Below are 25,535 nucleotides of genomic sequence, written 5' to 3'. Positions count from 1 at the left end.
ATAATGCCTTTGCTATTTTTTTCGAACAGTGCCAATCAGGGTGGCACGGTGGTGAGCGGTAAAGTTGCAATTGACCGCAATCCAGCAGAAAGTTACCGGCATTCTCACTGTGACTTCTCAATAATAGAAAATACTTGTAGACTAAGGACACTACCCTTTATCGCAATCGAGATGAACCATTCTGGTGTCAGTCTGTGGTTAGCATACAAATTGCATGTAATTTCCTCTCTCACAGTGTGGCAAGGGTTTGCCCTTAAATCAAAACAATTCTTCAGGCAGTTAATGATTATAACACATGCTTACTCGTGCTGAGTTTTCAATGCAGATTCATTCCAGGAACATGCAATCCTTCAGCCTCTGAGCGGGAGCTAGACCCTTGGCACGCATGCTACTGGAAGGGCATGTTCAGTTGTCCTCAGTACAGGCCTCAATACATTTTACTGCAGATCCCACAATAGTTCAGCGGGCGAGGATTTTGGAAAACCTGGTGTGATTATGGCCAAGGTGGTGCCAACATCGAGGGGGGGATCTCATTGAACCTCACCGAATGGCGAATGACCTGGATGTGGAGAGGATGTTTCCACTAGTGGGAGAGTCTAGGACCAGAGGTCATAGCCTCAGAATTAAAGGACGTTCCTTTAGGAAGGAGATGAGGAGGAATTTCGTTAATCAGAGGGTGAAGAATCTGTGGAATTAATTGCTGTGGAGGCCAAGTCAATGGTTAATTGTAAGGCAGAAATAGATAGATTTTTGATTAGTGCGGGTGTCAGGGGTTATGGGGAGAAGGCAGCAGAATGGGGTTAGGAGGGAGAGATAGATCAGCCATGATTGAATGGCGGAGTGGACCTGTTGGGCCAAAAGGCCTAATTCTGCTCCTATCACCTGTGAACGTGAACATTTGGTCTATGCTATGTTATCTTGATCAGCAAGACTGGGACCACAGTCACTGCTCAGGGCACACGACCAGGGAGCAGATGAAGCCCCATGAAACAACCGACCCTTTGGACAAAAATTAGAGATGAGTAAATGGAGGTCACAATACCGTTGACTTTTCTGCTAAACAGAACACCTGTCACAGAAATTGTTGAAATAACTTAATTATATGGACCATTTCATATTGGGGAGAAGGCAGGAAGGAGAGATAGATCAGCCATGATTGAATGGCAGAGTAGACTCAATGGGCCTAATGGTGATCCTATCACTTATGAACTATTAATAATTAAACGCAACTTTGAGGAGAAAAAAAACCCTTTACAGTCAATTGAAGGACCATTCTAATCACGAGGAAAATTTGTGGTGGCCTTTTTATTCTTTGGGGAAGGATTATGTAATTTGTGTATCACCTCAGATGTTATCAACTATTAGATGTCTGCATGTAATTATTTTGTGAAATATTGTGGTGATTTCCCCCCTTCTGCCAGATAGTCGCAGCGGCCTCTGCAGTCCGTCTGTCTTTTTGTTATTTTTTCTCCCGTTTTAATGTGTGTGTGTGTGTGTATGTGTGGGGGGGGGTGGGGGGGAAACTTTTAAAATCTTTCCCCTGCACGGAGAACCCGACCTTTTCCCTGTCGGGTCTCCGTTGTCGTTGGGGCTGCAACGTGGAGCGGCCTCCAGCAGGAGCGACCTGGGGCTCCAGTCACGGAGCTGCGGACTATTTACCATCATGGAGCTGGCCGAGTTCGGAGCGGGAGGAGCTGTGGTGGCGAGCTGCTGTGGCCCGACCCCCGGGGATTCGGAGGCTCCAGCCGCGGGTCCGGTGGACTGTGATATCGGGAGCCTGCTGGGAGACCGCCTTTCGGGGCTTCCGCAACGGCGACTTCTCCCGCCCGAGTCGCGGGGTCGAGGAGTACCTGGAGCGGGGCCTGACATCGCCGCCCGGCGCGGCTTGGAATGGCTGCAGGACTTTGCTAGCGCCCGCCGGGGGCTCCAACAACAAGACCCGGAGCGCGGCCTTGCATCACCCGGCGTGGCGTTAATGGCCGCGGGACAATTGCCATCGCCCGCCGGGGGCTTTGACTATGACTCTGACATCGGGAGGGGAATGGGAAATGCAGGGGAGAGATAAGTTTTTTTGCCTTCCATCACAGCGAGGAGGAGATGCGCTGTGATGGATGTCTGTGTAAATTGTGTTGTTTCTTGGGTATTTTGTTCTTGTGGGTATGACTGTAGAAACAACATTTCATTTGAGCCTCTATGAGGTTCAAGTGACAAATAAATTGTATTGTATTGTATAGTTGCACCCTCAACAAATGAACATGTCCAGCACATGCCAGAGTCGACCAAATGAAGCCTTGAGGCAGACAAGAGTAATAGAAACACAAAAGAGAGACTAAGACAGGGTACATACACTAAGGTTATTCCCACGGTTCCGCACTTTTCTCCTCTGTTATCAACCACACAAGAGAGTGCATATTAAAAGGGCAGGAAGCAAAAAGACACAAGACAGGAGAGAAGGCAGCGACAGGACAGACGTGACAGAAAATGGCCGCAGGAGGACCCCCACATCGCAAAGGCAGCAACGAGATGTCCAGGGTTTAGGAAGAAGCCACAGGTAAGGACACAGTTGTTTTATTGTAAGAAATAAAATGTGGTAGAAGGAAAAAGCACAAAGATATAACAGTTATACATTAAGCAGATAGAAAGAGCAGAATAGAACACACCAGATGATTTCATAGTCTCTATAGAGAAGTGGATTGTCCAGACCAGGGGTGGGGAACCTTTTCATGTTGGAATGTTCATAGTTAGGTGTCATCTAATAAGGCCCCATCCAAGAAACTTCAATTCGATATACTTCAAAATGTACATTATTTTGTTAAAATAGCCCTCGTGACTTACTAATGTTTTAATTGTGGCCGTCAGTCGGGGGGGATTATTTTGTTGAATCTACTTTAACTCTTTGGTATTTTAAATACGTTCATTTTAAGATTAAAATATAAATAATAAAAGACGAACAAAAACAAAAGGATTTGTTCTACAAAATTTGGATTCATTCAAAAGGCCGCACTTAATGGCCCAGGAGTCTGCATGAGGCCTTAAGGCCGGAGGTTCCCCACCCCTGGTCCAGACTAACGGGATTTCCTTATGATGGAAGAGTGATTCTTTCTGGGAAGGGTGGGAAAAGATGAAGTTCTAGGATTTAGATCCATGGAATCATTGACGTGTACGGAAGAGAACAGAGAGGGGAGTTGGAGAGAGCTGGGAGGGGAAATATTATTTGAGTTCAACACTTCCACATCTTGTAGAACAGGGGGAGGGCATCACGGTTCACTAGGCCAAACAGTTTGGTGTATTGTTCTCTACCAGAAAAAAACTTCTCAAGTTTTCTCTTGCTGCTCTGCCTAACACATGACAGTCACCACACACCCCTCACCCCTGTTAGACCCTGGACTGCCTAAGGTCTCCTACTTTGACGAGAGGCTGTGCCATTTAGTTGACGTTACACTATGATTTACCAACTGGTACAGGCACTGTGCTGTTGAACAATCGAGAAAGTCTGGGTAAGACACAAAATGCTGGAGTAACTCAGCAGGACAGGCAGCATCTCTGGAGTGAAGGAATGGGTGACGTTTCGGGTCGAGACCCTTCTGCATTGGTGTAATGACAATTCCAGTTCTGGGTTCAACGTTATTAATACAGGTTGGCTGCCAAAGTTTCCAAATATTTACTCATGTTCTTTTGAATTAGCCAATTTGGAATTGTGCCCTACAAGAAATTCATTTGGACTGGCCTCTTATATTTATTGAATATACATAAGAAGTAAAACTTAAGTAACACACCAGATGATTTCATGGTCATTATAGAGAAGTGGATTAAGTAACTTAAGTAAAACTTAAAACCCTCAAGTACTAATGAAGGAAAAATAATTTGCATCAGTCTTTCAGAATTAGACTAATTTCAAAAATAATTTGCAATAGAATTCCACAACACTTAGCAATATATATTTTGGTTATGAATGCTTCCAAGTTTTAAATGAGGTAATTATTTTATAATATTTTCAAGCATGCTGCTAAAATACTAAACGTTAAGTTTGGTGTTTTCACCTGTGGCAATATGTATATGTGATGGATTGATGAGAACTTGCATTGATAAATTAGCATCCTTGGAAGCCCTATTATTAAGATGTATTCTATGTATGATTAAACACAAAACATTTCACATAGCTGAAGGATCCTCTGATGATAGGGCTTTCTCTGTCCCCCCACCTACTCCTTCCTGAAGGCCCCTCTGTTTATCCCTCTCCTCGGCCTAGACACGCTAGAGGCAGCAAACATGTTCCAGATGTTGGGGGAGTCCAGAACCAGGGGCCACAGTATAAGAATAAGGGGCAGGCCATTTAGAACGGAGATGAGGAAAAACATTTTCACCCAGAGAGTTGTGAATCTGTGGAATTCTCTGCCTCAGAAGACAGTGGAGGCCAATTCTCTGGATGCTTTCAAGAGAGAGTTAGATAGAGCTCTTAAAGATAGCGGAGTCAGGGGGTATGGGGAGAAGGCAGGAATGGAGTACTGATTGTGGATGATCAGCCATGATCACGGTGAATGGCGGTGCTGGCTCGATGGGGCGAATGGCCTACTCCTGCACCTATTGTCTATTGTCTCTGTCTTGGCTTGGCTTGCCTCTTGTGGCCTTGAACCTAAATCCCCCAAGACTTGTCCACTGGGTATGGTTGCGCTGGCTTCAATCAATACTTTGCTGACTTCTCGTTACTCAGGGTTAATGCTTCTCTCCTTAAAACTGATGGAGTAATTCAGCCGATCAGACAGCATCTCTGGGGAACATGAATAGGAGATGTTTTGGATCAGGACCAAGAAGGTTCCCAACCCAAAACAATGCCTATCCATGACTAAAGTCCAATGAAGGGCTCCAAGCTGAAAATTCACCTGCCCATCTTCTCCAGAGATGCTGCCAGACCAACTGAGTTACTCCTTTATTTGTAACCCAACATCTGCAGTTCCTTGTGTCTCCACCTCTCTGCTCAATCTCAATTGCCATTTAATTCTCAACAAACCTACACATAATTTGTAGGTAGACAAAAATGCTGGAGAAACTCAGCGGGTGAGGCAGCATCTATGGAGCGAAGGAATGGGTTACTTTTCAGGTCAAGACCCTTCTTCAGACTGATGAGGGGATGGGGGGGGAAGAAGAAAGGAAGAGGCGGAGACAGTGGGCTGTGGGAGAGCTGGGAAGGGGAGGGGAAAGAGGGAGAAAGCAGGGACTACCTGAAATTAGAGAAGTCAATGTTCATACCGCTGGGGTGTAAACTACCCAGGCGAAATATGAGGTGCTGCTCCTCCAATTTGCGATGGGACTCACTCTGGCCATGGTGGAGGCCCAGGACAGAAAGGTCGGATTCGGAATGGGAGTGAGAGGGGGAGTTGAAGTGCTGAGCCACCGGGAGATCAGGTAGGTTATTGCGAACCGAGCGGAGGTGTTGGGCGAAGCGATCGCCAAGCCTACGCTTGGTCTCACCGATGTAGAGCAGCTGACACCTAGAGCAGCGGATACACATAATTTGTGATCCCCCCCCTTTAAACAAGTGGGAGCCATATTGTTGGAGACCAAGGTGCATACGATTTGCACGTGGTGTAGGGTCTAGGCAGAGTTTGGCAGTGCTGGCATTTGAGTTGATTGAGGAATGATGACAAAATCCCGCTGCTCTGTACAATCCAGACACAAATCGTACCATGTAAACAAATTGCTAAGGCCACTAAAAATGTGCACTTGGATTTCATGGAGCAATTTGCAAACCTATTAGGATGATGCCGCTGCGGAAAACGGCACCACTGAGCCCAATCTCTCAGCTTTGGTTTCCAAATCCTTGACCCAACACTATAACCGTCATCGCTACAAAAAACATTTACAGAAAATGTCGTGAAATGCAGTCACTAAACAAGAAAAGATCACCGTCATTTACATTCCGTTTAGCCCCAGGTTTAAATAATGACAAAATAACGCCGTGATTTGTTAGACCACTGTCTCATCACTGAGTCAGAAAATGATGGGTTCAAGATCAACTCCCCAGATTTGACCACAGTGCCACAGCATCACAGCTTCAGTTGCCCGAATACCCATAGGAATTTAGCTCCTGCTCTTGATATAAATCAGTACCACTGAATTTGTATTTGGCTTCATAAGTTCAATTCCACTCGAAACAAAGGCATGAAACTTCAGAAGTGAAAAACAAACGGCTGGAGGAACTCCCACTAAGGGCGGCACAGCGGTAGAGTTGCTGCCTCACAGCGCCAGAGACCCGGGTTCGATCCTGGCTACGGGTGCTGCCTGTACGGAGTTTGTACGTTCTCCCTGTGACCTGCGTGGGTTTATCCCCTGGAGCTCCAGTCTCATCCCACACTCCAAAGACTAACAGGTGTGTGGGTTAACTGGCTTGGTAAAATTGTAAATTGTCACTAGTGTGTGTAGGATAGTATCAGGGTGCGGGGATCGCTGATTGGCGCGGACTTGGTGGGCCAAAGGGCCTGTTTCCACGCTGTATCTCAAAAAACTGGGTTGAGCAGCATCTATGGAGACAAAGGGATAGTCACCATTTTTTGGGGGGGGGGAGGGGGGGACAGTTGGGAGAGACCCGAAGCGGGGTCTCAGCCTGAAACTTCGGCCATCCATTTCCCTCCACAAATGCTGCTTGACCTGCCGAGTTCTTCCAGCAATTAGTGTTTTGCTCCAGATTACAGCACCTACAGATCGACACAAAATACTGGAGTAACTCAGCAGGACGGGCGGGAAGGGATGGGTGACGTTTTGGGTCGTAACCGAAACATCACCCATTCCTTCTCTCTAGAGATGCCGCCCATCCCGCTGAATTACTCCAGCATTTTGTGTCTATATTCGGTGTAATCCAGCATCTGCAGTTCCTTCCTACGCATTCCAGCACCTACAATCTCTTGTGTCTAAGAGGGATCCCTCTAAGAGGGAGTTAGATGTGGCCCCTGTGGCTAAAGGGATCAGGGGGTATGGAGAGAAGGCAGATACAGGATACTGAGTTGGATGATCAGCCATGATCACATTGAATGGCGGTGCAGGCTCGAAGGGCCGAATGGCCTACTCCTGCACCTATTTTCTATGTTTCCAGATTTCAGCAGTGGACTGCAACTTGAGGCTTCTACTATAATGCTAGTCATTGGGGGCAAATTGTCTCCCATTTGTCCAATTTGTGTGGGCCTATTTGGAACCTATTGACTTTGACTATAATATTTCATGGGTGTAAATTCGTTGGCACAGGTGGCATTGAATGAGTTTAGGTTGATGGCACGCGGTGTGGGGCACTGCACAGTAAGTCTCATTGAGCTCACTTGATTCCCTGCTGCCAGTCGTGGCATGGAGGATGCTCGACTTTGGCCATCCATCGGGAGGTAATGGTCGCTGTCCGAGTAGGCGTCCCTCCCCATTTCTTGCATCTCCACAGCCTGCAAGACAAAGCCAAATTTGGGGGGAGTATTAAAGAGAAAGGCAGCATCGGCCACAGCTGTACTCGAGCGAGCTAGCAGGCTCCTCGTACTATGCCGGTCCTGCGGTGTGAGCTCTAACACCCGCCCAATATGTTCACGGAAACAAATGTCTAAGGAGAAGAGGGGGGGGGGGGGGGGTTGGCTTCCACCAGATAGTTAGCCTGCCCATTGATGGTTTAATTTGCTTTCAAGAGAGAGTTAGATAGGGCTCTTAAAAATAGCGGAGTCAGGGGATAGGGGGAGAAGGTAGGAACGGGGTACTGATTGGGGATGATCAGCCATGATCACATTGAATGGCGGTGCTGGCTCGAAGGGCCAAATGGCCTCCTCCTGCACCTATTGTCTATTGTCTATTTTCAACATTTATGGAACGATGGCACTTTTGACATGACTAGCATTGATTGCCATTTGTTCATGAGTTATGGGAGCAGTAGGCTGCTCAGCCCATTGAGCGGACCCCGCCATTCAATCATGGCTATCCATTGCCGGGGCTTTCAAGCCTTTATCTGTGAAAACAGGTGACCTAAGTCCATGTATCCCATCAAATTCAGAGGGCATCTAAACTGCCTCCCCCCCCCCCCCCCCCCCCATTTCCTTAATACTTTTGGATATAGAAAATCATTGATTCTTCATGTTAAATTGACAGCATTTGTTAAATTCATGGAATGGGAATCTGGAAGGACCAGGATTTGCTTCATTGAGGTTGGTTAGTTTGCTGGAGGAAGGCTGAGCAGAGAGAATGGTTGAAGTGGGCCTCTGTCGAGAAGGCTGTGTTGAGATGCTTTCTTGAAATATTGCAATGCCAGGGTGTTGATAACGTTGGCCTTATATTAATTTGATGACCGTTTGTTTGTAAAACTGTCAATATAGGCAGTCTATGATTGTGTTCATTTGTATGTCTATTTTTATTTTTTGAATAAAAGTATAATTTAAAAAAAAGGTTAATTCCACAAACAATCAAATATGTTTGAAACATTACATCTGGAAGAGATGAGATTCCTCTTAGCAGGTAAAGCAGACCAATTCCAAAAGACGTGGTCTACGTTTATGGACCTATTACAAGCATGAGGTGCAATAGTAATTTTAAAAATAAATAAATAAATAAATGGTATCAGGACCTGGCAATGGGAGGTAAAACAACAAAAACAGACTTGGTTGGTAGTCCCCTTTCTGCGGAGTTTAATGTTATAATAGAGCGATTGTCCCTACTTTCTTTTTCTTTCTTTTCTAGGGTCTACTTTCTTACTTTACTTCCTTCTCTAACTTCTTTTCTAAGGGGCTTTCTTTTCCCAACACTCTCCTGCACTTCACGACTCTTGCGCACTTTCTTTACTTTCCTTACTTCTATCTTTTTCTTAAAGCTCAAAAAAATGAAGCGGTACAAAAAATGTATTAAGACATATGTGTTGTGTGTTATTGTAATTTACCGTACTTCTAATAAAAATAATTTAAAAAAAATAAATAAAAAATTCCACAAACAGGTATCTCTAGGGTTGCGTTTGGAATCTCCTATCTCCTACTTTGTATTCTTTCTTTTTCTTTCTCTTTTCTTATTTTTTACCTCTCTTCCTCACTTTCTTTCTCACTTCCCTTGTCTTTTTCACACATGATACATCACATGTTTTTCTATTCTCTATTATCTAGACTCTCTTTTCTTTCTCTCTTTCATTTTCAAAAAAAAATAAAAATGAAGCTGTACATAAAATGTATCATGCCAATATATATTTGGCACCTGAAGAAAGGTGCCACATTATTGTACTTACTTCTAATAAATAAAATAAAAAAGTAAATAAATAAAAAGTTTGGAATCGAGATAGGGAAGTGTGAAAGAGAACTCTTTCTCTAAAGCAGTGATACTAAATGACTTTAAAATCAATGTTTTCAACATTTGTGTCCTCACAGTCACCATTTTATTTGTGTGTAGGAGCAGTTGAATAATGAGCTGTAGCATTTGCCCATCACTCTCACCACTAAGATCTTGGTATTTACAAGTGGGCTCAATATTTACAGTGGATGATAAACTTGTAACCCATTGGCTGTGTAAAGGGCCAGTCCCACTTTCACGACTTAATTCAAAACCTCTGCCGAGTTTAAAGGACCTAAAAAAAAAATCAAGATGGTGGTAATCTACGAACTCCTACGACCTTCCACGACTATGTTCACGAACTCCTACGAGTATGTCTACGAATTCCCACCACTATTTCGATGCCCTCCTTGCGAGCAAAAAGCAGCAATTTCTTTCATCCCGACCATTTTTTTAATCATGGACATTTTTTATCGGGCTGGAAAAAATGTCCCGACTTACCTGATGCCACGAGTACCTACGGCTGGCATAACGAGCCGCTACGATACATCTACGGACTCCTACGGACTCGCTACGAACATTCTGCGAGTTTGAATCAAGGGGAAGGAAAACTCGGGAGAATTCGTGAATTACCTCGTGAAAGTGGGACAGGCCCTTAAGGCTGTTTGGTCTGGGAAGAGGAAATTTCACCAGCTTCTGCTCTCGGTGAATCTGAAGCAATTACAGGTGAGGCAAAACAAGGATGAGGGGCGATCTTATAGAAACATATAAAATTATAAATGGACTGGACAAGCTAGATGCAGGAAAAATGTTCCCAATGTTGGGCGAGTCCAGAACCAGGGGCCACAGTCTTAGAATAAAGGGGTAAGGTCATTTAAGACTGAGGTGAGAAAAAACTTTTTCACCCAGAGAGTTGTGAATTTGTGGAATTCCCTGCCACAGAGGGCAGTGGAGGCCAGGTCACTGGATAGATTTAAGAGAGAGTTAGATAGAGCTCTAGGGGCTGGTGGAATCAAGGGATATGGGGAGAAGGCAGGCACGGGTTATTGAAAGGGGACGATCAGCCATGATCACAATGAATGGCGGTGCTGGCTTGAAGGGCCGAATGGCCTCCTCCTGCACATATTTTCTATGTTTCCATGTTTTAATTTGGAATTAAGCTCCCTCCCTTTATGAATCCACCTGAATTACCAGTCCCACCACCCACATGTCCACTATTCTTCACTGTTGTTCATCTTAGCTCAATTGTATAGAAGATCTCACAGCACTAGTATGGAGAATACCAAAGGGGCTTTCTGCATTGTCCTGGCCCAATGATTATTCCTTTACGAAAACTGACCATCTGCATCTGTTCTTCCGTTCCCTGTCCTGAATTCCCACCATCACCTTCTGAACGGCAGCTAGAGATCGACAATTAAATGCTGGCTTCACCAGAGACGCACACATCCCTGGAAAATGAATAGTTACGAAATGCCTGCCGCATTTCATACAAAACAACTGACTGCATTTCAAGAGCACTTCAGTGGGTGTCAAATTCTTTGGTTGTTAAAATTGCTACAGAAATTCAGTCTTTCCTTCTTACCGCACGTTCCATACACCCTCCACCATACATAATCTGCTGGAGAGATTCAGTGAGCCGACCAGCTGAGTTCTTCCAGCAGATTGTTTGATGCTCCAGATTCCAGCATCTGCAGTCTATTGTGCTTCAAGGGAGCTGGAGGAGGACGATTAGCCTTGGACCATTCATTTAGACAATGGACGGGGGTCAAGGAGAGAGCGTTCACCTCGCGGCCCTGTTTCCACCAATCTTTCCACCGCCACGCACAAGAAGTGACAAGACTGACACCGTTGTGTGCAGATGCTGAGAAGTGTGTTCAGCTCTGGCAGGACAGCTTCTAATCTTGTGTGTGGGACTCGATCAGAAGAAGAGCATGGATGATCTTGTAACTAGCTGTTGAGCTGGTTACAAGATCCTTTACGAAAGGATCGTAATGTGTATATATACAGTGGCTTGTAAAAGTATTCATACGCCTTGAACTTTTCCACATTTTGTCACGTTACAACCACAAACGTAAATGTATTTTATTGGGATTTTATATGATAGACCAACACAAAGTGGCGCATAATTGTGAAGTGGAAGGAAAATGATACATGGTTTTCAAATTTTTTTACAAATAAAAAACTGAAAAGTGTGGCGTGCAAAAGTATTCAGCCCCCCTGAGTCAATACTTTGTAGAACCACCTTTCGCTGCAATTACAGCTGCAAATATAGATATGACTATTGTCTATATATCTATATATATGCGCACACACTGAACGTTTTATTCTTGTATATTGTTTACAGTGTACTGTATTGACACATTCTGTTGTGCTGCTGCAAGTAAGAATGTCATTGTTCTATCAGGGATATATGACAATAAAACACTCTTGACTTGGATAACAGTGCAGGAACATATTCTGAATGTACAACTAACAACCTGCACGACACATGCAGAAAGCAGCCATGCCTGGATCATTTTAGTAATAAGGTGGCTGCAAGCAACAAAGTCGATGCCATTATTTTAAATAATGGCATTTACCATTATCACCCTGACAGTGACTGTGGATTTCTTATGCATGTGGTGAATAATTCAGAAATGCCAGCATTTCTCCGAGTGATTCAGCATTCCTTGCAGGCTGTGCTGTTTGCAGCCATCTGCTCTGCAATCAAATGAAATCTCTGGGAATTTCCAAACTAGACCCACAATGAATTGACTAATATAAGAATAAAGAGTAAGCCATTTAGAACAGAGACGAGGAAACACTTTTTCTCACAGAGGGTGCTGAGTCTGTGGAATTCTCTGCCTCAGAGGGCGGTGGATGCAGGTTCTCTGGATGCTTTCAAGAGAGAGCTCGATAGGGCTCTTAAATATAGCGGAGTCAGGGGATATGGAGAGAAGGCAGGAACGGGGTACTGATTGGGGATGATCAGCCATGATCACATTGAATGGCAGTGCTGGCTCGAAGGGCCGAACGGTTTACTCCTGCACCTATTGTCTATTGACAAGACCCACAGAGCTTACAACCCAGTGGTATGAATATTGATTTCTCAAACTTCAAATAACCCTTGCATCCCCCTTCTCTCCATCCCTCCCCCACCCAAGTCGTATTGGTATCTTGTTGAGTCTCATTGTCAGTAACTCGTTTCCACCTAGTCCCTAGCTTATAATGGCCTGTTTCCTTTCTCATCGCTAGTTTTTACCATATCTTTCATTCATTTGTTCTGTATCTCTCCAAATCACCGTCTATATCTCTTGTTTCCCTTTCCCCTGACTCTCAGTTTGAAGAAGGGTCTTGACCCGAAACGTCACCTATGCCTCCTCTCCTCTGACCCGCTGAGTTACTCCAGCTTTTTGTGTCAATCTTCGGTAAAAATGTTACAACCGAGCTCAAACTGAAATCATAATCACATTCTAAACCACACCCTACCAGCCAAAGCATCAGATCCAAAAATCCAATTTGAAGCATGTGGATTTTAATTCCCTTCTGTACAAAACTCAAACAATTGTTGTTGACAATATTTCAACATTTCTGCAATCTATGCTTTACATTTTACCTTGTGCTCTGAAAAATATTTTTAGATTAATACAACACATTGTGATTTTGCTATAAACATAGAAAATGTTGGGATACTCAGATTAAATGAAAGATCATGGAACTGAAATATGAAATATGAAATCTTCTCTCTACACAGATGATCTGCCAGGTCTGCGTGATCTGCCAGGTATTCCCAGCACATTATTTTTGTTTGTTTTTCAATTATTTGGATTTTTTGTTTGCTGTCTGTACAAATTCTTTAATTGGCTAGCCAGTCAGCTTATACTTATAATGACATGGAGAGGTCTACGGCAGCTCGCAGGGAATCATATTACTTAGCGTGATGGAGTCATATGGTCAGTCATACAGCTAATCCTAAAGCCATCTTGTGGGAATCTAGGAGATGTAGTTACAGACATAGGAGTCACACAGGGTGGAAACAGGCCCTTCGACCCAACTTGCCCACACCGACCAACATGTCCCATCTCCACTAGTCCCATCTGCCTGCGTTTGGCCCATATCCCTCTAAACCTGTCCTATCCATGTACCTGTCCACATGTTTCTTAAACATAGTGTAGCACCAGCAACATTGCAATAGTACCTACAAGCTCCATTACTTGCAGCAAGCTCCTTATTTCCTGTACTCCTGGGACTTATTTTCTCTCAAACATGCCCATCAACACCCCTTTGATCCCTAGTGCCAGTAATCTACACTAAAGAACTTGATCCATCACAGTCCCTGAGCACAAGGGATTGTCTTCAATTTACACCAGATAACATAAGGAGTTGGGAATAGGAACATCTCTACCAGTAGACTTCTGGTATAGTTGTGGGCAAGTCTTTTGTTTGAGCTCAGAGATGTTGTCCTGTTTCCTTGATCAGCCATTGTATGGCGGTGCTGGCTCGAAGGGCCAAATGCATCTATTGTCCATTCCTTATTACTGACTGCAAATTCTGAGCAACAGAGGCCAGTCTATTCAACGGCACTCTTTATGAGCTGGCCTCAAACTCGGTTTCAATGTGGGTGGCCATTCTTTGCCGAACACAAAACAAATAGCCACCAGACACTAGAGCAGTGGTTCTTATCCTGGGGGTCAGGACCCCATGGAGAGGGTGTTTGGGGCTTACCGGGGGACATGAAGGGGTCATAAATAACATATCCATCTGTTGAGTCCACTTTTAGGAATCTAACAAAGGTACATACCACATACAGTATTTTGTCCGCGTATGTATGCCAAAAAGGTTAAGAACCACTGCACTAGAGTGTGCTAATTAACCGCTGTGATATTAAGTAATGCAACAGTGAGGTATGTTTTGTAGCCTGTACCTGAGAGTTTGGCCGAATGTCTTCTATATCCTCTGATCGACCTCTTTCAGGACTCCACGCCCCTGTCTGCTGAAACATTTTTTGAGCTCGATCAGTCACCCAAGATTGACTCTCCTTCATAACCCCATCTTGTGGTCTTTGGGCAGAGGAAGAACACACTTAGTAAACATATTATTTCATACAGCGATGAAACTAGTCAATAGTTGGCAGAACATCTCAGTACCAGAACATCACCTTGCCTGCAAAGTATTAACCCTGAATATAGACACAGAATGCTGGAGTAACTCAGCGGGACAGGCAGCATCTCTGGACAGAAGGAATAAGTGACGTTTCGAGTCGAGACCCTTCTTCAGACTGGTTAGGGATAAGAGAGATTGTTTCCCTTATCCAGAACCAGTCTGAAGAAGGGTCTCGACCCAAAACCTCACCCATTCCTTCTCTCCAGAGACGCTACTTGGCCCACTGAGTTACTCCAGCTTTTTGTGTCTATCTTCAATTAAATGTATCGGAGTGTGAAAACGCACACCTCCAGATTCAGGGACAGTTTATTTCCGACTGTTGTCAGGCAACTGAACCATCCTACCACAACCAGAGAGCAGTCCTGAACTACTATCTACCTCATTGGTGACCCTCAGACTATCTTTGATTGGACTTTACAGGCTTTACTTGCATTAAATGTTATTAAAGCAAAAAATCACGCTGTTTCGGAGAAATAAACTGGTGAGTAGGTGGAATTAATTCCTATAGGGTGTGGGACGGAGGGCTAGACGGGTGAATTGTAGAACGTATTCAAAGAGTAGCGTGGTAAACAGTAAAGGGTGAAAAGAATAATAATAATACATTTTATTTCGGACTCAAGGTCCAGACAAGGGGCAACATTACATAAAAATGCATTGCATATTAAAAATTATCATAAAGTACATATAAATCTTAATATATCACTGATAAAAGCATCATAAATTATATATTAAAAAAAAAGACAATACATGAATTAAAATCCAGAATCAAAGAATGATGAATGTCCTACAACGAGACAATGATACCAGTGTCTCCACAACTGGAATTTGACAGGGCCACAAGAATTAAGAATAGTGGGCTATATTGATGGGGTGCAATGTACAGAAAAAGCTCATGTCAATCGTAATTGAGTGGAATTGTTATCTGAATATCTGACTCTACTGATACTGAATAACTATTCCGACTAACTCCGCTAGAACATTGAGAAATGTGGATTAAACAAAGTCCAACATCAACAACATGTGTAATTCGATTCTTAAATGGGAATCAAATGATATTCAGTCCTAACTTGAAATGGGTATGTGACCCAACTGAGGACAAATCCCAATCTAAACTCGGGAATTTATCCCAAACCGGGATCAAAACCGAGTACAGATCCTGGTACAAATATGTACCTGTGCCTAAACCCAAACTTGGAAGGGATGTAAATCTAATTCCAATTGGGGTTTCAGTATCCCAGTAAAACTCAATCTAAAATGCTAATATCAAATTGGGGGACAATAACACATAGTGTTCCCAACTATCAGAGCTGGACTCAATTTAAGAGCTTAGACGTCTAAGAATGATCTCAGTGGAGATAATTGTCAGAGACTGGAGTTAGGAGTAAATTTCCTTCTACCATCTAGCCTGTAAATCCTGCAGAAGGTTAGATAAATTGAGATATCAATCACATTAGTGCAAATTGGCTCAGTCTCTGGACTCTAGAGTACAAATCCAATGGGTTGAGTCAAATGAAAGCAAAACTAAAGAAATAAGTTAAAGCCATAAACTTTAAAAGTACATATAATTTACACACTTCACTGCCATTTCACAAGCGATTCTTCTGCATAACTATTTCTATAGGGATTTACTGAGGTTTTATATACTAACCTAATGACCTACTCTCAATGTTGCAGCATTAAATTCCTTTAGCCTGTTAAATCCAAGGACTCAAGTACTTTATGAAAGAACTCATAGAGTCATGGAGTGATACAGTGTGGAAACAGGACCTTCTGCCCAACAAGAGCTAGATAGGGCTCTTAAAGATAGCGGAGTCAGGGGATATGGGGAGAAGGCAGGAACGGGGTACTGATTGGGGATGATCAGCCATGATCACATTGAATGGCGGCGCTGGCTCGAAGGGCCGAATGGCCTACTCCTGTACCTAATGTCCATTTACAATTGCCCACACCGGCCAACATGTCCCAGTTACACTGGTCCCATTTGGTCCATATTCCTCCAAACCCATCCTATCCATGTACCTGTTCAAGAAGGAACTGCAGATGCTGGGAGATCGAAGGTACACAAAATTGCTGGAGAAACTCCATAGATGCTGCTGCACCCGCTGAGTTTCTCCAGCAATTTTGTCTATCCATGTACCTGTCTGTTTCTTAAACGTTGGGATAGTCCCAGCCTCAACTACCACCTCTGGCAGTTCGTTCCATACACCCACCACCCTCTGAGTGAAAAAGTTACCACTCAGATTCCTATTAAATCTTTTCCCCTTCACCTTAAACCTATGTCCTCTGGTCCTCGATTCCCCTACTCTGGGCAAGAGGCTCTACCCGACGCATTCCTCTGGTGATTTGACACACACATCAACTCATCGGCGTTGGAACTTACAGGGTGTCCCCAGAGACGAGCGGCTGCTCCGGCAAGGCGCTCTGCCCCGGTTCCATCTCCTGGGTAGGTGATGCTGGTTCCATGCGCTGAAATAGTAATGGCGTTCGGTTCTGTGTGAGATACAACATGGCCTAGTGCTGGCATCAGACAGACTTATGGGAATGAAGAAATCAGATTCAGAATGTGATGCTGAAGAAGATTCATTTACTTCCCCGGCCACTCCAGATGTTGGGAAGCAGGAGGTCATTTAACACTGTAGTTCCATGAGAATAAACATTTGTGGGTTGTACCCCGGTAATACTGCTTATTATATCAATATTATAGCATAATGACAACCCTAATCTAATTCCAATTGGAGATTCAGTATCCCAATAAAACTCAATCGAAAATGCCAATAGCAAATTGGAGGACAAGAACAAATATTATTCAGAGCTGGACTAAATTAATGGCTTTAGTAGATCAGACGTCTGAGAATGATCTCAGTAGAGATAACTGTCACAGACTGGATGAGTGAACGTTAGGAATGAATATTTTCGGTCCCAATATTTTCAAAATGCTTCGGGAAAGATTATTCTGTACGTTTGCATTTTTTAATCTGAAATATTTAGTCATTTTTGGGGAGTTTAAACTGAGGTAGTGGGATACTTCTTCAGCCATGATCATATTGAATGGCGGTGCAGGCTCGAAGGGCCGAATGGCCTACTCCTGCACCTAATTTCTATGTTTCTATGTTTCTATACCTGAGGTAGATAAAAATGCTGGAGAAACTCAGCGGGTGAGGCAGCATCTGTGGAGTGAAGGAATAGGTGGCGTTTTGGGTCGAGACCCTTCTTCAGAGTGTGTGTGTGTGTGTGTGTGGGGTGGGGGAGGGGGGGTGGGGGGGCTGGGGAGAGGGATAATGTGATCAGGCAGCCTTTAGTCTAAGGCTGGAGACTTCTCTTCCCACAGGGAGGGAGGATTAGAAAATCAGCTGCTCTTCCAAACCTCAACTAAGGTGCCCTCAAACTTCAGAAGATCTCAACTGCCAGAGAGAGAGGAGAGAGGAGAGAGGAGAGAGGAGAGAAGAGAGAAGAGAGAGAGAGAGATGGCAGGAAGTTGTAAGGAAAAATATACCAAATAACTTGTCGCCTTAAAAATATTGACCATGGTATGTTCTTTAAAATAGCCACCCAAAGAACATTGTGGCATAAAAGGTTACGTCATTTCTGACTGACTGCCCAGGGGCGTGAGTTCAATTCCAACTTAATATCAATTCAATAGATCTTCCATAAACGTGGAAAGCCAGCAATAGCAGATTGCTGTAAAGTCCCATCTAGTTCAGTTCACTAACCACTTGGCAGGGGCATCTACAACCTGATCTGCTCTGGTCTAATTGTGACTCCAGCACCCAAACTATCTGGCTGAGGATAATTTAAGGATGGGCAATAAATGCTGGCCTTGCCACAGGTACCTGCAGCCCACGATTACATTGGGGAAAGGTTATCATTGCCAATAGGGTTCAAACTGGATGTTTAACAATGACTGACTTTCAATATATCGCCCTGATGTGTTGCCATGGGGATGGCCATAGCATGCTTGGCCATCCCCATCCTAATCATTTTTCACACAGAGAGTGGTGAATCTCTGGAATTCTCTGCCACAGAATGTAGTTGAGGCCACCGTTCATTGGCTATATTTAAGAGGGAGTTAGATGTGGCCCTTGTGGCTAAAGGGATCAGGGGGTATGGAGAGAAGGCAGGGATGGGATACAGAGTTAGATGATCAGCCCTGATCATATTGAATGGCAGTGCAAGCTCGAAGGGCCGAATGGCCTACTCCTGCACCTATTTTCTATGTTTCTATTCCCATTCGCATTTGCAGTGACTAGTATCCATGCTGCCAGGGAGACACCTCTCCCACAGCCACGTAATAGCCTGCCTCAGAGGTGAATTCAGAGCCGCATTGGTAGTGGACAACTAGCTGGGCTCTCACCCAATGACCTCAGGATTTAGGATAAATCAAGTAGAAATGGGATACAATTGGATTCCTGGAATCCCTACGCCTGTATAAATTGATTGGAAGAGGCCTGCCAGTGATATAATATTAAAAAAAAAAAAAATCTCAAATCTGGTCTTCCCAGGATTTCACCACCTGCTCACAGGTCCAATGTTGAATGACCCCCTTAGTAAATGAATGTCATCTGAACCCGAAGCATTCATTAAAAAAAAAAGATCATGCGGGCAATGAGCATCTTTCCAGTGCTTGAAGGCAAGAGGCAGCAATGAGGTCCGGGGTAAGCCTTTCCCCATCATTTACGGTGCTTTCTTCAAGACGCAACGGCGCCGTCCTTTATTGACCACGTACATCGGCAGAAGCAAAACATCCCCCTTGACGCCAATGTGGAAGACCATCACTTGGGATAAAATTCTGCTCCAAAGTCCCCCAAACCAAGGAGCCAAAGTGAATGCAGGTGCAGCCAGAAGCAACAAAACAAAATAAAAAACCAGCGGCAACACTTGGGCAACTTCGATCAGTTAATCTACAATCACCATTCCAGATTGTAATAACACTTCCATTGGTAGGAAATTGGATGGCCAGCTGAAAAAAACTTTTGATAGTTTACATTGTTTTGCTTTGCCATCTCAGGTCTTAGATATTATCATGAGTGCCTTAAAAAATTCCATAGCAGCACGGACCATCGCACCACCCCTACATGTTGGGCTACATCCACAACTGGGAGAGACTGAGCCCTCTTGATTCATTTGCTCCGAGCCTGAGACTGAGCCCCCTCTCTTCCCCCAGTTTTCTCTGCTGTTTTCCTCAAGGCACTGACTTGCACCATGCTGTTCACTGGAGCGTACCATGCGTGATCTGGTTTTACCTTCATTCCAAGGGCAACCACAATTTTAAAGCACTTAAATGATTTTAAATCTCTTTGGGATGTCCAGAAAGGGGTGTGAAAGATGCTTAAAATAGGTGAAACCTCCTTTAGCAAAATATGGGAGAATGGCTGATTTTAGATGATCAGCCATGAAGTTTAGAAGGATGAGGGGGATCTTATAGAAACATATAAAATCATAAAAGGACTGGACAAGCTAGATGCAGGAAAAATGTTCCCAATGTTGGGCGAGTCCAGAAACAGGGGCACAGGTCTTAGAATAAAGGGGAGGTCATTTAAGACTGAGGTGAGAAAAAAACTTTTTCACCCAGAGAGTTGTGAATTTATGGAATTCCCTGCCACAGAGGGCAGTGGAGGCCAAGTCACTGGATGGATTTAAGAGAGAGTTAGATAGAGCTCTAGGGGCTAGTGGAGTCAAGGGATATGGGGAGAAGGTAGGCACGGGTTATTGATAGGGGACGATCAGCCATGATCACAATGAATGGCGGTGCTGGCTCGAAGGGCCGAATGGCCTCCTCCTGCACCTATTTTCTATGTTTCTATCATATTGAATGGCGGTGCTGGCTTGAAGAGCCGAATGGCCTCTTTCACCTATTTTTCCATGTTTCTATATATGGCCATTTGCTTCAATGTGTTTTATATATAAATAACACTGTATGTTGTGGACAGCTTGGTTGTAACACTGGGTATTGATGGATGGCTTCACCAACGTGAACTGATTGAAGGCTGAGAGCAGTAACTGGCCCAGTCTCATACACGTGTCCAGTGTGAGATCTCAGCACGTTCACGATAGGAGGGAACACGATACGGAAGACATTAACCACAGCAAACAAGCTGGTGGGAAATAGATGGAAACCCCAATATACCACCTGGGAAAATTCAGCGGTTGTTTCAACATTGGACGTTCAGATACTCAACAACACTCAACAACAAGCTTTCATAGCAAAAGGATTTGAGTATACGAGCAGGGAGGTACTACTGCAGTTGTACAGGGTCTTGGTGAGACCACACCTGGAGTATTGCGTACAGTTTTGGTCTCCAAATCTGAGGAAGGACATTATTGCCCTAGAGGGAGTGCAGAGAAGGTTCACCAGACTGATTCCTGGGATGTCAGGACTGTCTTATGAAGAAAGACTGGATAGACTTGGTTTATACTCTCTAGAATTTAGGAGATTGAGAGGGGATCTTATAGAAACTTATAAAATTCTTAAGGGGTTGGACAGGCTAGATGCAGGAAGATTGCTCCCGATGTTGGGGAAGTCCAGGACAAGGGGTCACAGCTTAAGGATAAGGGGGAAATCCTTTAAAACCGAGATGAGAAGAACCTTTTTCACACAGAGAGTGGTGAATCTCTGGAACTCCCTGCCACAGAGGGTAGTCGAGGCCAGTTCATTGGCTATATTTAAGAGGGAGTTAGATGTGGCCCTTGTGGCTAAGGGGATCAGAGGGTATGGAGAGAAGGCAGGTACGGGATACTGAGTTGGATGATCAGCCATGATCATATTGAATGGCGGTGCAGGCTCGAAGGGCCGAATGGCCTACTCCTGCACCTAATATCTATGTTTCTATGTAAGAAGCTTGGTTTATGGTATATAGACACAATAAACTTTTATCTCCTATTCTGTATTATGTTTACATATTCTGTTGTGCTGCAGCAAGCAAGAATGTCATTGTCCTATCTGGGACACATGACAATAAACTCTCTTGACTCCTGACCCTTGACACCAGTTGCTTGACTGACATCCCAACTATCACCTGGTTTCCTCCACCAACACAACGTCATGAGACAAAAATCAGTAAAGTACAAACATTAGTTAAATATGTTTAACTCCAGCCTAAGGAGGTGAAGAAGTGTTCAGAATTTTTAATCTTCAATGGCATCTAACTATGGATCCTCAGAAGCAATAAATCTTCAGGTTTCCCTTGGGTGGCTGTGTTAACCGCGGCATACAGTGGCGGCTGTATAGTCTATTCCACTGGTGCCCATGGTCAGCAGGAGAGGATAATGCACAGCTGCTACCATATTGTGAGTTCTTTGCACTGTTTGAAGCTAATTGTCTGCCTTTCAAAGCTTTGAGTCTTCTCCCATTGCATCTCAAGGTGCTGATACCAACTGGTGCTGTGCAGTGCAATGCAGTTCAGCACTTGGGGTGACCCCGTTTCCAAACCTCCGTGCCACCGGAGGGATCAAACACCACAAAACCTGCCAGTGCCACCAGATAGAGAGAAGCATGAAGAGAAACCAGACCGGGGGCTCGACTGATGCGAGCCAGGGTTTGGATACCCCAGATCAGATGCAACAAAATAACCAGGTTGTAAGCTCAATATTGCCAAAGGAAAGTTCCATTCTCTGCCACTGTGACATCTAATGTGAGGACCAAATGGATGGGAGCGTGCAAGAAGCAAACATCACAAAGCAAATCTGTAAGCTGATTAAGCAAAGCTTTGTTCTTTCTCTGGGTGAGTCTCTGCTTTGCATTCCACTCTTTCGTTTTGGGATGCTGTCTGATAAGGTTTGTGATTGAATGGATACTCTCCACTACACTAGTACCTGCTCCTCGTGGAGTAACTGGAGCTTTTTGGCTTTGCTCTGTCGGTAGTACTCCATGATCATCATGGCTGCGTAGATCTTCCCTACAGTCAGATCTGTCGCTGCAGTAAAGAGGAAGGGGGGTGGGGGGGGGGGGGGGGGGGGAGGGGAATGGGGAGGAGAAGGCGAGAAGATAAATTAGGTAACAAGAAAACATACAGTGCGGAAACAAGCCTTTCGGCCCACCGAGGCCACACCGACCAGCGATCCCCGCACACTAACACTAGTCCTATCCACACTAGGGAAGATTTATGATTTACAATTTACAATTACGCCAAGCCAATTAACCTACAAACCTGAGATAGACAGACACAAAATGCTGGAGTAACTCAGCGGGACAGGCGTCATCTCTGGAGAGAAGGAATGGGTGACGTTTCGGGTTGAGACCCTTCCTCTTCTGAAGATAAGTACGTTCATTCTACTGCTGCCCAACTGTGCCGCCCGAAACTCTTCCTGAAAATAAAAGTCTTCAAACACGTCCCCAACTGGCTTTTGAAAGCTCTCATTAAATCTACCGCCTTCCACACGGTGGGCTTCAGATGTGAGCCGACCTCTGTGTGTAAACCAAAATCCTCTCATGTTTCCCTCTAGAGTCATAGAGTGGAAACAGGCCCTCCTGCCCAACTTGCCCACACCGGCCAACACGTCCCAGCTACACTAGTCCTACCCACTGGCTCATATCCCTCCAAACCTCTCCTACCCATGTACACTCTTGTAAGCCAAGTAGCTTACTTGCAAATTATTTTAAACCTATAGCTCTGGTTACAGCAGACTCGGTGCAGTGTAGGAATCAAAGTGGGACAGAAGAATATCCCGATTAGCTACCCTAATCCTCCCTTTTCACCTCCCAACCTCTGTTGCTATCTCCATCCATCCTTTCCCCATCTGTTATCTGCCACTCATAAAGGCATAGGAGTAGTATTAGGCCGTTTGGCCCATCAAGTCTACTCCATGGCTGATCTATCTCTCCCTCCTAACCCCATTCCCTTATAAGGAGAATCCACACAGTATCCACCTATCACTTGCCATCCTTTGCCCCAACCACCCTCACCTTCAGACTGAATATTTCCCCCCGACTCTTTCAGTCTAGATGAAGGAACTTAACCCGAAACGTCATCTGTTCATTTCCCTCCACAGAAACTGCTTGGCCCGCTGAGATTTCCAGCTGCTCGCCTATATGTTGCGAGAGATTCCAGCATCTAATGTCTTGTGTCAACAAAGTAAACACAAACTACATGGCTCGGGGTCATGTATGTCTTTCTCATAGAGTCATACAGTGTGGAAACAGGCCCTTCGGCCCAACTTGCCAACACCGACCAACATGCCCCATCTACACTAGTCCCACCCGCCTGAGTTTGGCCCATATCCCTCTGACCTGTCCTATCCATGTACCTGTCTAACCTCAACCTCAAATATCTCCTCTGGCAGCTTGTTCCATACACCCACCAACTTATGTGTGAAAAAGTTACCCCTCAGGTTCCTAATAAATCTTCCCCCCCCCCTCCTCCCCTCACCTTAAACCTATGTCCTCTGGTTCTCGATTCCCCTACTCTGGGTAAAAGATTCTGTCCATTTACCCAATCTATTCCTCTCATGATCGCATACGCCTCTATAAGATCACCCCTCATCCTCCCGCCCTTCAAGGAATAAAGACCAAGCCTGCTCAACCTCTCCCTACCGCTCAGGGCCGCCGAGTCCTGGCAACATCCTCGTAAATTTTGTCTGCACCCTTTCCAGCTTGGGCCCCTCTCCAGGGAAGTTTCAACGTGTTGATACTTGGTTGAAACATCAGGGGATGACAAGGAGAAAGTTACGGTAAATAGAAAAATGCTCGACTTACATTTATGAGGTGTGACCAACAGATCAATTGTCTTTTGGGAAAGATTGGGCCAAATGGACATCATCTCTTTCCTTAACTCACGGTCCATTTGGTGCTTGTCAGCGCCTCCTAGTAAAGAGATAGGCAGCATCGAGTTGATAAGTACGTTTAATGCAGGTTAAGCCATCAGGGCTGCAAGAAATGTCTCTATGGACAACCACTGAGATTTCCTCTGCCACCATATTAAAATCTCATGTATCTATACATCTATACAGTGTATCTGTACACTGTGGACGGCTCGATTGTAATCAGGTATTGTCTTTCCGCTGGTAGACAAAAATGCTGGAGAAACTCAGCGGGTGAGGCAGCATCTATGGAGCGAAGGAAATAGGCAACGGAATAGGAAATAGGGGAGGTGAAAGCAGGGACTACCTGAAATTAGAGAAGTCAATGTTCATACTGCTGGGTGTAAACTGAGTGTAAACTGCCCAAGCGAAATATGAGGTGCTGCTCCTCCAATTTACGGTGGGACTCACTCTGGCCATGGAGGAGGCCCAGGACAGAAAGGTCGGATTCGGAATGGGAGGGGGAGTTGAAGTGCTGAGCCACCGGGAGGTCAGGTTGGTTATTGCGGACCGAGCGGAGGTGTTGGGCGAAGCGATCGCCAAGCCTACGCTTGGTCTCACCGATGTAGAGCAGCTGACACCTAGAGCAGCGGATGCAATAGATGAGGTTGGAGGAGGTGCAGGCACTGTCTTTCCGCTGACTGGTTAGCACGCAACAAAAGCTTTTCACTGTACCTCGGTACACGTGACAATAAACTGAAACTGCTAATCTTCCAGTGAGGTACAATCAGTCATTACTGTTACGTTCTAGTGATTTAGATCAGGTTTAAACTGAGAGAGACCTTGTTGCAGGGTATTATTCATGGCCATATATAAAATGGATCTATGCGTTTTAAAATGTTTTATCTATTGAGTAGAAAGAAGATCCTGATTAAGAGAAAGAATTAGCGCTGTTTCAGGTGCCTAGGATTAGGGGGTAGAATCTTCACTATTCGAGCCAGGGTTTCAAATGGGTGATGGTCTGGGCTGAGTCTACAATTCTCTGTCATTTCTTGCTTAGTTTAGTTTAGAGATACAGCGCGGAAACAGGCCCTTTGGCCCACCGGGTCCACACCGACCAGCAATCCCCGCACATTAACACCATCCTACACCCATTAGGAACAATTTTGACATTTACCAAACCAAATAACCTATAAACCCTGTACGTCTTTGGAGTGTGGGAGGAAACCGAAGATCTCGGAGCAATCCCACACAGATCCCGGGGAGAACGTACAAACTCCGTACAGACAGCACTCGTAGTCGGGATGGAACACGAGTCTCTGGCGATGCAATCGGCAGCAACTCTACCGCTGCTCCACCATGACCGCTGTCCTGGATGGAGCTGGTCCCAAACC

At 44.7% G+C, this 25,535-nt stretch overlaps 1 protein-coding gene across 1 annotated transcript in view; it reads right to left on the bottom strand.

The window, feature by feature from the left end:
• Nucleotides 1-25,535, bottom strand: part of cacna1a (calcium voltage-gated channel subunit alpha1 A) — a 246,753-nt gene that overhangs the window by 11,696 nt on the left and 209,522 nt on the right. Inside the window, exons 39-43 of the mRNA XM_033012279.1 lie at nucleotides 24,098-24,205; nucleotides 22,219-22,319; nucleotides 16,790-16,899; nucleotides 14,171-14,306; nucleotides 7,308-7,421 (exon numbers count right to left, since the gene is read on the bottom strand). Of these exons, the coding sequence (XP_032868170.1) occupies nucleotides 7,308-7,421; nucleotides 14,171-14,306; nucleotides 16,790-16,899; nucleotides 22,219-22,319; nucleotides 24,098-24,205 (569 nt within the window). The remainder of the gene's footprint in view (nucleotides 1-7,307; nucleotides 7,422-14,170; nucleotides 14,307-16,789; nucleotides 16,900-22,218; nucleotides 22,320-24,097; nucleotides 24,206-25,535) is intronic.

This window comes from Amblyraja radiata, chromosome 35 (genome assembly GCF_010909765.2).
Source record: "Amblyraja radiata isolate CabotCenter1 chromosome 35, sAmbRad1.1.pri, whole genome shotgun sequence".
Taxonomy (NCBI): domain Eukaryota; kingdom Metazoa; phylum Chordata; class Chondrichthyes; order Rajiformes; family Rajidae; genus Amblyraja; species Amblyraja radiata.
Note: the sequence above shows the minus strand (reverse complement) of the source record. Positions and strands in the feature narration are given on the sequence as shown.